The 12429-nt window shown below is 37.8% G+C and overlaps 1 protein-coding gene across 1 annotated transcript in view; it reads left to right on the top strand.

Moving 5' to 3' along the window:
* Window positions 1-12429, top strand: part of LOC138855131 (protein FAM76A-like) — a 39355-nt gene that overhangs the window by 11607 nt on the left and 15319 nt on the right. The window contains exon 2 of the mRNA XM_070102538.1: window positions 12142-12206. Within this exon, the coding sequence (XP_069958639.1) occupies window positions 12142-12206 (65 nt within the window). The remainder of the gene's footprint in view (window positions 1-12141; window positions 12207-12429) is intronic.

The following is a 12429-nucleotide window of genomic DNA, read 5'->3' as shown; positions in this document are numbered from 1 at the left end:
TATTTTATTGTTTTATTTTGGTATTTCATTTTTTACTTTACTTTTTATGCTGTTAGTACTGTATTTTATACTGTAAAGTTTAGGATAAACACTGTGTACAACACAGTTGTTTATTTCCCAGAAATTTGGCATACAAAACGTGGTCGTAAGTTGAGTGGTTGTATGTCGAGCATGTCGTAAGTCGGATGGTAGGTGTATATACTTGTACATGTACCTGGATAGTACTTAAGGGCCTGGTCCTAAATCTGCACACTGCCCTAACAACGTACTGGAGCAAGAGATGTGGGAGGTAGTGCAAAATAAACCCAGTGAAAAGCAGGGGTGTGGCGGGCACAATAAGGGAACACTGTATCAACATCTGTGGCCCCAGATTATTCAACATCTTACCAGAAGATATCAGAAACACTGCTGGAACAAGTGTAGAAGTCTTCAAGAGGAAACCAGACAAGTGTAATCACCAGGTGCCAGATCAACCAGGCTGTGATGGATAAGTGAGGCAGTGGGCCTCCTGCAGCAACAGCTTGGTTCACCAGGCTAGCACCAGATGAACCTGGCCCATGGCTGGGCTCTAGGGGTGGTACGATTTGAAATTCATCAAGGGTATATATCTATACTGGTTAACATTGGACTCCATACCTCTCCATATGCTCCACCACTGTACTTATTGTCTTTCTTCATCACTTTACCCTAGTGTGTGTGTGCAGCAAGCATACCCACCTTTAATTCAATGCTTCCTGTCTGTCCCTTTTTGTGAATTTTTTTTAAAGACATTTGCCATTTTCCAACTTTCCATAATATGCTCTGTCTCCATCAGTGATAAGTAGATTTTCCCATACAGTTCATGTAATGTGTCTACTTCCTCTTGTGAGACCCAAGGAAACACTTTGTCTAGTCCCATTAGTACTTATGATGTGTCAAGCTTGATGGAGGGGTGGGGATGTCTTCAGTTTTGAACTATATAGGTGCCCCTTTGGCAAGACAGTAATGGAGCAAATGATGGTGAAGGTGTTTCTTTTTTGAGTCACTCTACCTCAGTGGGAGATGGCCAGTTTGTTGGAAAAAAAAAAAGTGTCTAGTCAACTTTGCTATATTCACTTTGGCAGTATTGTTTAGTCTATGCTGGTCTAGCCATTCTCTCCTGTTTTCTTGGTAAATATACAGTAGTATATCCTTGTAATGCTTGTTAACCCTTTCACTATCTCCCACATCAATCAGCAGATCTGTATGGGACACAGTGTCCCTCACGTAGATCTGTCTTAAGCACAGTGACCTCATATCTGCTGTGAGTGGTAAATTTTTGCCTGGATATGAGATAATGGGTCTGTATAGTGGGTGTGCATATTATAAAAAAAAACTTCCTGCCCAGTGCATGATGGGAACAACTAACCTCTGATCTTAACCCTTTGACTGTTTTGGTCATATATATACATCTTACGAGGTACCATGTTTGACGTATATACTGTACTCATAAATTCTAGTGGCTTCAAATCAAGCAGGAGAAAGCTGGTAGGCCCACATGTGAGAGAATGGGTCTGTGTGGTCAGTGTGCACTATATAAAAGAAATCCTGGAACATGCAGTGCATAATGAGAAAAAAAAAAACTCCGACCGTTTTTTTTTTAATTAACCCTTAAATGGTCCAAACGTATACAGTGGACCCCCGCTTAACGATCACCTCCCAATGCGACCAATTATGTAAGTGTATTTATGTAAGTGCGTTTGTACGTGTATGTTTGGGGGTCTGAAATGGACTAATCTACTCCACAATATTCCTTATGGGAACAAATTCGGTCAGTACTGGCACCTGAACATACTTCTGGAATGAAAAAATATCGTAAACCGGGGGTCCACTGTATATACGTTTTTTCAACATCTGAAAGTATGTAAAAAAATGTAGATCTTTTTTATTTTACATTTGAAAATGTGTAAAAAAAACTTTTATCTACATTTTTTTGTTATACAGTGGACCCCCGCATAACGATGGCATCACATAGCGATTATTTCGCATACCGCTTACTTTAATTGCAAAAATTTTGCCTCACATACCGCTTAAAAACCCGCTTACCGATTTTCTTCCGAGACGCGCTCACATGTTCCGCCGGTGGCATTGTTTACCAGCCAGCCTCCGCGGTAACATCCAAGCATACAATCGGAATATTTCGTATTATTACAGTGTTTTCGGTGCTTTTTCTGGAAAATAAGTGACCATGGGCCCCAAGAAAGCTTCTAGTGCCAACCCTACAGCAATAAGGGTGAGAATTACAATAGAGATGAAGAAAAAGATCATTGATAAGTATGAAAGTGGAGTGCATGTCTCCGAGCTGGCCAGGTTGTATAATAAACCCCAATCAACCATCGCTACTATTGGTGGTACAGCTGCTGCTGCTGCTGCACTGTCAGCTGCTGCTGCTGCTGTAGCACCGTTGTTGGTGTGGCTTATTGAGAATACCAAGAAACAATTAACCCCAGAGGATTTGCCACCCAGGATAACCCAAAAAAGTCAGTGTCATCCAAGACTGTCTAACTTATTTCCATTGGGGTCCTTAATCTTATCTCCCAGGATGCAACCCACACAAGTCGACTAACACCCAGGTGAACAGGGAAAAATGCCTGGAACTAGTGCTCATATTGGTGAATTTAAAGCCAGCAAAGGTTGGTTTGAGAGATTTAAGAATCGTAGTGGCATACACAGTGTGATAAGGCCTGTTCTGGAAGAAAATGCCAAACAGGACCTACAGTACTCAGGAGGAAAAGGCACTCCCAGGACACAGTGTCTCATCAGTCATTGCTGCATCTTCAATAAAGGTAAGTGTCATTTATTCTTCATTTAGTAGACTAGTACATGCACAATATATACTGTGCATGTACTACTCTACTATTGTGCATGTATCCTTCTCTTTGTGTGTGGGAAAATGTATATTTCATGTGGTAAAATTTTTGTTTTCATACTTTTGGGTGTCTTGCACGGATTAATTTTATTTCCATTATTTCTTATGGGGAAAATTCATTCACATAACGATTATTTCGCATAACAATTACCCCTCTTGCACGGATTAAAATCGTTAACCGGGGGTCCACTGTATTTGAAAATATGTAAAAAAAAGTAAATCTACTTTTGTAGCACTACGAATTTGAACGTCGATCTGTTAGGACCGTTTAAGGGTTAAAATGCCAACTTTGTGGTCTATTTTTGTATAGTATTTATGGGTGTATTCTCGTTTTCTTGGTCTCATTTGATAGAATGGAAAACATAGAAATAGAGGTGATTTTGATTGGTTTTACTATAAAAAGAACCTTGAAATGGAGCTCAAAGTAGGGGAAATGTTTGATTTTTACCATGTTCAAAAGTAAACAAATGATGTCATTGTCCAATAAATGTCCAACTGGCCATTCTAATATGCAGTCATAAATGGGCTGACATTATTTGTACAATTATTACAGTATTGCAGTAGTCTGCACAACAGTAAATCTTTTATTTTTATTTACCTGGAGATTACCTGGAGAGAGTTTCGGGGGTCAACGCCCCCGCGGCCCGGTCTGTGACCAGGCCTCCTTATTTGAATAAAAATTCAAAATAGAGAGCAAGAGTAATATCAGAGAGGCTTGGAGATGTGACTGATGAACAAAGAAAATGTTATTTTAGAGCCAGGAATGTCTGCATTGTTCATTCTGGACCTTATTTTGACATTGTCATATTTTTTAATTTTTGTGAAATTGGCCAAATTGCAAATTTCTGACCACATTATTGGGTAGTTGAAATCGGTAAATGGGCAGTTTCTTGTACTCAATCGATAGAAAAAATGGAGTTCTAAAGAAATAGCTATGAGTTTGGTCGACTGGAACAATGGAATTAGCCGAAAATAGGGCTCAAAGTGGGCAAAATTGCTGATTTGTAAATATCGCTGAGGTCGCTAACTTCGCGAGAGCATAATTCCGTCATTTTCCATCAAATTTCATTTTTTTGGTGTCATTACAATCGGGAAAAGATTCTCTATCATTTCGTTAGAAAAAATAATTTTTTTTTTTTTTTGAAATTTTGCAACACCAGGAGACACCTCAGGATTGGGGGTTGTGACAGTCAAGGGGTTAAGTTTGGTTTAAAATAGTAACTTTGAGGTGTTTTCTAGGGTTGTTTATATTAATAGAATGGATGACATATTAGTGAAATGGAGATGCTTCTGGTTGGTTTCAGACTGGTAGTGACTTGAAATAGGCCTCAAAGTGGCAGAAATATTAATTTTTTTCCCTGAGGGTAGTGCACCCCTTATTTTTTCCCTGGTCTGGTTTATAGATTTTTACTAGGTATCCTTTAACTATTGAGATGGCTTAAACTATTACCAATCTTAGTTATACAGCGAACCTTCAGTTTTTGTCTGGTGCAGAAATCATACAATTCTGATTTCAAGCACTTTTTTCGGTGAAATTTTCCCCCGGGTTTCATACATCCGCTCAGAAATCGTCCGTATCAGATGCGGCCATCCTCCTGAGATGCTGCTTTTCAGAAGAGGGTGGTTGTGATGGTGGTAGAGGGTGATAGTGATGGTAATAGAGGGTGGAAGTGATGGTGGTAGTGATGGCAAACAATTGAAGATGTTGAGAGGTTGTTGTTGGTGTGGATCAAGGAAAAACAGTTAATGGGAGATAGTGTTGTGGAGGTAATAATTTTCGAAAAGGCAAGGCAGTTGCATCCGGATCTCGTAAAGAATATGCCAACAGGAGTCTTCAAGAAAGGTAAAACTGATTTAAATGTTCATTTATCCATTAACCCTTTAACGGTCCAAACGTATATATACGTTCTCTCGCATAGCGCCCCAAACATATATATACGTTTCATTTGTCATTCATTCAACATTGCCATGATAAGCCTGAGTCGCCTAGACATGAGAGAATGGGTGTGTGCACTCACTGTGCGCCATATGAAAAAAAATTGGACGCCTGGGTACCATATGCTCTTTTTTCCTATTAAAAAAAAAAACACGATTTTTTTTCGCAAAATTCGGGGCGCTATGCGAGAGAACGTATATATATACGTTTGGACCGTTTAAGGGTTAAAATTAATGCTTTATAGTATTTATTTTTCATTGTTTTCTGTATGTAAAACTACTATAGTTATTCTCTATAAAATGAATTTTTTTGTTAATATTTTTTGGTGTCTGGAACGGATTAATTGGATTTATGTTTTTATGGGAAATATTACTTCGATTTTCGTCCATTTTGGATTTCGGCCGACCTTCTGGAATGGATTAAGGACAAAAACCAGGGTGTTACTGTATTTTATTAGCCAAGAAATAGGGTAAAATGTTAATTTTTTTTTTTTTTGTGTAGTGATGGAATCAGTGGAGGGCAAGTGTTATATAGGAGAGACCTGGGGATATGATTAATGAATAGAGGAAAGGTTGCTGGAATGTCTAGTGTTTATTTTGGACTGTTTTTAGATTGGAATTTGTTGAATTTTGTGTAAAACTGGCCATGCTACCAAATTTTGTGCACTTGAAGCCTCAGTGGGCAAAATCAGTAATGCATAATTTGTGCCAAGACCTCCAACTTTATGCTTGTGTAACTCTAAGTTTTTCATCAAATTCACAGTTTTGCTGTCGTCTTCAGAAGAAGATTATCTACCATTTCAGAAGATAATTTTATTTTTAAGATTGCAATACTGTCAGTACTTGCGACAGTGAAAGGGTTCATTTTCTTGGCAATCTCCCTCTCATTACTTGTCAGTTCTTAATTTTTTGGTCTCTATTATCTTACCTGAGGGGAATATGTAGAAGCTTTACTTCTGTTTTAGCTCACGTTTTTGCGGACTTCCATCCTCTGTTTTCTTTATCTCTTTCATACTCTGATATTTATTATTTTTACTTCTCAGCTGGGGTTTAACCATGAGCTATCTTCTCTGCTTTTCTCTTGGGTATGAATTTCTTCTCTGCATTTTGGCACACTCTTGCTAGGCATACATATCTTCTCTTAGTTTTCCTTCCATTTCCTGTACATGTATACCATTGGTTAGTTACAGGACCAGTTTCCATATATTACTCTACCAAGTTCTTGTTGTTTACGTATGGGTTGCCTCTCAAACTGATGCCTTTTTTAAAAAACTCCAGGTGGCGGCTTGCATTCTTTTCAGTCTATATGCTCAAATAGATTTACTCTGAGGGTTGTCATCTTGCTCTTGAATATTCTTCCACACACAAACCTTTGAAATGTAAGAGAAATTCACAATCGACTAGAGCTCAAAGGCCAGCTTATCTCTAGTGTGGGGAACTACTTCTGATCCTGTCTTGATCACTATCGCTTTTCAGTCATATTGATGCAACTGCTGTATACCCTAATGGCTCCAAATACTAAGACCAGGTGAGACAGGCAACTGTTTTTTTTCCTGATCATGTAACACAAGGGTGAATACTATAGTTGCCTAGTATTGTATTTTCACAACTGAGTTGTATGCTTTTCTCTGTTGTCTTGGATCATTCCTGATTTCATCTCATTCCCCAGTATTTAGTGCTTCTCTATACACATAATAGTAATGATTCTCATTGCTATCATTCACATTGCTACCATCTTTGCCTCATTATTGATTGTGGTCCGACAGTCAAATTGTTACAAGCAGTTCATAGCTTTGATTACTTCCCTTAAATCTTTGCATTTAATGTTGGTTTTGTTACATCTTTAGCAAACCCACAAAAGAGCTAGCTTTTGCTGGATCCCTGGGTATGGCGAAATTCAGGGCGGTGAATTTTCAGTCTACGCATTCTGCATCTCCCACAGGTGGTTTTCAATTTCCAACCTTTTTAGTATGTACTAACAAAGATAGAGATAACTGGGCAGCATTGTTGACCAAAAAGTTATTTTTAATCAAACGACATTTGGGCTTTTGGTCACACTCCCCATATCACTGTTGGTTGTGGGAAATCCACAAATACTGAGCAAAATTCAGTCACTATATTAAGTGTGTTTTAGATTTGAGCTCATTGCGTGTTCACAGGTCATGTCTTATTAAATTCAGCCTCTCCTCACTTAACGCCGGAGTTCCGTTCCTAAGACTGTGTCGGTAAACGAATTTGTCGCTAAGTGATGAGCATGCTGTAACTATCTTTGATATTGTTTTAATGTTGCCTTTGCACCATTTATAACATTTATGATATATTTTTAAATGTTTATACAGTAGTGTACTGTATATTTTATTAAATAGAAAAGAGGAAATCAGCTCTAATATACATTATTTAAGTATGCATAGTGATCAGATAACCTATCGTAAGTCTGAGTCATCAGTAAATGAGTACGTTGCTAAATGAGGAGAGGCTATACTGTATTCATATACGATAGAAGAGCAAAAAAGGAAAAAAAAAATTTTTTCCGGAAATAGTAAAAGATCTTTAACCCTTAAACGGTCCAAACATATATATACGTTTTTTCAACATCTGAAAATATGTAAAAAAATGTAGATCTTTTTTGTTTTACATTTGAAATCGTGTAAAAAAAACTTTTATCTACATTTTTTTTTGTTATATTTGAAAATATGTGAAAAAAAGTAGATCTACTTTTGTAGCACTACGAATTTGAACATCGATCTGTTTGGACCGTTTAAGGGTTAATTTTGCAACACATTTTCAGAATCTGCATAAAAAAAAACTCAGATTAGCTCACTAATCGCAGGAGGTTCGTGTACAAAATGAAATTTTGAAAGGCTAATGTGAGTCAGTGTACAGCAGTCCACTAAATGACAGGAGAGTTGAGGATCCAGATACAGTAGTTTGATTTTTATTACCATTGCCCATATACAGTAGGGCCCCACTTGTACGGCAGGTTAGGTTCCAAGCTACTGCCGCAAAGCAGACATCGCCAGAAAGCAGAACACCAATATTTTCCACATAAATGCCAGATAACAAGTTTACACTAACATATATTAAGTTAGCAGTAGAACTAGGCATTAAAATACAGTGGTCCCTCGTTTTTCGTCATTAATCCGTTCCTGGAGGAGCTACTATAAACGAAATTTACGATTTGCGAATCAATTTTCCCCATAAGAAATAATGTAAATACAATTAATCCGTTTCTGACACTCAGAAGTATTAAAACAAAAAAATTTTTTACATGAAATATACATGTAGTACATAAACTATACAATGGGAAATGATGAATGAAACATTAACAGCATAACACTTACCTTTATTGGAGATTCTTCTTAGTGTATGGGAGACTGGAGGAGGAGATTGGATTGTTTACAGTTTGGAAGGGGAATCCCCTTCCAGCAACACCTCAGGTACCAATTGCTTCTCTGGGGTTGCTTCTCTTCTCTGCCACTAGGACCACCTTGAGAATCACTCTAGTCCTGTCTCGCAAAGTAACTGTGGAGAGAGCTCTGTTTCTGGCGTCTCTTTAACACTTCCCTAAAATGGTACAAGACTTTGTCACTGTACATATTTCTCACCTTCTTTACCACAGGCTTGGCACTAGGAGCTTTCTTTGGAGCCATGGTAGCTTATTTAGTACTTGCAAGCACTAAAATGAGTGGAATACATGTATTATGAAATATTTCGTAGGAGCACTTGAGGGGACCTTCACTCACTGGTAAACAATGCCAGACTGGCTGGGTAGGGAGGCCTCCCCGGCTCACACCGTGCGTAAGAGTCCTGGACGAACTACTATTCGCGAGTCAACCTATGAAAAGCGAGTCCATGTTTATACAAAAATACCCCTATGATTGGCGAAATTTACGATTGCCGAGAACTACGAAAAGCGAGGGACCACTGTACAATGCAAAGTAAAATACACACAGTACACTCATTATTTACCTCAAAATATTTGTAGTCTTAATGTAGGGCAAAAGGTGAGTAGTATTTATTATAAGAAGTCAGGTGTGGGTAGGTATGGTAGCCCTCCTGGCCAGCCCACTGACACATAATATACTACGACACTTAAAGCACTCTAGACTGATAAAATGCATATACAGTACACTCATTACTTACCTTAAAAAATTTGTAGTCTTAATGGTCTTTATGTAGGGTGAGAGGTGAAAAGTATTTATTTGTAGAAAGTCAGGTGTGGGAGGTAGGGTAGGGTAGCCCTCCTGGCTACCCCACCCATGCAGAGTACTATGTAAACAAACGGACGAAGCATCTGTTTATGGTTCATACACATTCATACAAACATCTTACATTGTGTACAAGTTGTCTCCACAGTGGTACAGTAAAATAAATAAAGACCAACACTTCCATTCTCATGTAACATCATTTTAGAAGGAATGATGCTCTGATAAGCTAGTACAGAATAAATAAACAACAACACTCTCATTTTCATGCAGCACACCATTTTTAGAGTGAATGATATTATTATTATAAAAAAGAAGTGCTAAACCCACAGGGGTCGTGAATAGCTGTAGATAGAGTGAAGGCATGTGAAAGGAATATTTTTCTACAGTTGAGTAACTGGTGTTTGGCTAGAGAAAATGTAATTCTTCTGACACTCCTACAAACCACTTGGTAAACAAATCTCATATTTGTCAATTTTTGTACTGTGGTTGTATGTATCATGTTTACATGTTAACAAATCTCATATTTGTCAATTTTTGTACTGTGGTTGTATGTATCATGTTTACATGTTATGTAGCATGTTTATTACATAATTTTGAAAAGAATATCATAGATGGATTAATGGAAATGTCTATATTAACATAATATATGACATTTAATGTGCCCAAGAGACTACTATTATGTGGCATCAAGAGTAGGGGGACAGTGATTTTAATGTGTACCTGCACGCCAGCACGGTGTGCAAGTATATTTAGGAACAGGTAGACATAAGTATAATTATCAGAGTACATATAAAATACTGTATTCAATAACTTTAAAACACTTGAAATGAAATTTTGGAAAATTTCCAGACATAATGGAGAGATGTGCTCATGAATGTAAACAAACTGGGTGGGGCACGCCATATTAGAAAGACCACTTGTCGTATAGCAAGTTTTGGTCATAAATAACAAAAAAAGGCACAATACCATGACTGGAACGATACACAAATAACAGTGTGACTTCGTCAGTGGTCCAAGTCGGACCGAAACGTCGTCGTAAGCTTCTCTCTTTTATGTGCGGGTTATTTGTGTAAAGTTTTGGTCATAATTTGAAATTGCCGTATTAGCAGAATGCCGTAAAGTGGGACCCTACTGTATCATATATCTGACATGAGCACAAAGTTCTCAGAATTCAAAAAGGAAATTTACAAAAGATGCTCCCACATGCAGCACCTGGGCCTGATAAATGGAACTTTATACAAGTATTTGTAATGAGGCACAAGGGGCTACCCACAAGTACTCATTATTCTTTGGAGAAGGCTTAGATCTGTTGTATGTGAAATCCCAAAGACATTTAAAAGCACTGACACACCAGGAGTTCCTCTGCACAACGGAGGCAGGAGGACTGTGAAATGCATACATAGTACCTTAGGTAAAAACTACAGACCAGTAACACTAACATCACACACAATCTGAAAAATCTTTGAAAAGGTGGTGAGATGCCATAATACAAATCTTATGAAAAAACATAACCTACACAAGCCAAACCAGCATGCTAGATCTAAGCAAGGAGATCATGCTTATCACAACTGCTGGGTCAGCCATATGCTAAGGCATTTGACAGATAGGATCATGGAGTGATATCTTAGAAAATATGGTTAATAGATATAGTACCAGGAACAGTAGGAAAATAGATAATTAGTTTTCTAACAAATAGATAAGTAATTGTAGCACACAAAGTACACTCTAACCTTAGCAAAGTAAAATGTTCAGTACAGAACAAAAAGGCACAATACCATGACTGGAATAATACACAAATAACTTGCACATAGGAGAGAGGAGTTTACGATGGCTGTTCAGTGTAAAATATTCAGTATCCCAAGGCATGGTCTTGGTTCCTCTACTGTTTCTCATCCTCATAACCACAACTTTGCATTGAACATTGCAGATACAAAATTAAGCATAAAAGTCACTGTAGTAGAAGACATGGAAACATTGCAAACAGAAATCTATAAAATATACCAGTGGATAATGGAAATTAATGTCATATTCATTGGTGACAAATTCCAACTGCTCAGGTATGAAAAAAATAAACTCAGAGAGCACTGGACAAAAAACCCAGGCAGTCCATTTCAAAGAATGAAAGAACATAGAGTTTGTGTATAGTGTCAGATGATTTGTCATTTAGAAAGGACAATAAGGCAGAGAGTAAGGCTCAAGTTAAGGCATGTAGGAGAAAGAGGGGTGGGGGAAGGGACTTGTTTTCCAGTAAAAGTATGACTTAGCCAAGGATGCACGATGTCATCATGGTCAAGTTAACATATTTATGGATGTGGTTGTAGAAGCGAATGCAAAGGTTTTGGAGAAAAGGTGTGGGATTAAATATTATTGGATCTGATACAGTGGGAGTTATCGCAGTTGCTCTTTACCGATGACAGATTCTGAAGACAAGTTGCAAAAGATGGATAGATTTGGGAGGGTGTGTAAAAAAGGAAATTAAAATTGAACATAGAAAAGAGCAAGATAATGTGTACCAAAAAAGTCTAAGCAAGGACAGAGTGAATATCAGATTGAAGGGAGGGAGTATGGAGGAAGTAGATGTACTGTATGTATTTAGATAGTGTTTGGGAGTAGACTTGTCAGCAGATGGGTCTGTGAAAGATGAGATGAACATAGAAAGATAAATGAGGAAAAAGGTGGGTAGTGTGTCAAGGCATTGACTAGAGAACTCTACACTGGTGGTCCATTTTGATGACAGACCAGCACCTTGCTGGGTCCTAAGAGTTGTGATTGTTCCTCACCCTCTCGGACAAGGTTTCGACCTTTTATAGAAGAAACTCCGTTCTTACCCCTCTTATAACCTGAGAAAGCTGCATACTAGCAGATTACCTATCTCAATTAGAGCACAGGTGTTGAATATTGCTGTACTGTACGTACTATACTGTATATTAAATTGCAGTAATAGGATGTCACAAATTACAAACTGCCAAATGTAGAGAGTTTACTGTTCATTGCTGTTTCAAGTAGTTTCTTCTCAAAGAGTTCTGTATATTTTTACATTGTTTATAAAATTTATAATGCGAGAATTTGTCTGAATACGCTATTAATGCAGTGCCTCAATTTTTTTTCCAGGAGTGTAGAGGTTCGTTTCCCATTGTAAAATGCACATACTGTCGAAGTGAATTCCAACAGGAAAGGTAAGGAATGGTCTTGATTACCCATTTATTTATAAAACCTTCAATATTTCATTGTATACTGAGAGTAGATTCTGATCCTCTTTATAAACTTCGCACACTTGTCCCACAATCAGGAGACAACTTTTGAGCATGTTTCAATTCATCCTGGATCATTATAAAATCTTAGGTGAGAGAAAAAGTAAAGCCAGAAGACACATCAGGAAATGATGTGAGGAGAATGCAA

This window comes from Cherax quadricarinatus, chromosome 82 (genome assembly GCF_038502225.1).
Source record: "Cherax quadricarinatus isolate ZL_2023a chromosome 82, ASM3850222v1, whole genome shotgun sequence".
Lineage (NCBI taxonomy): Eukaryota > Metazoa > Arthropoda > Malacostraca > Decapoda > Parastacidae > Cherax > Cherax quadricarinatus.
Note: the sequence above shows the minus strand (reverse complement) of the source record. Positions and strands in the feature narration are given on the sequence as shown.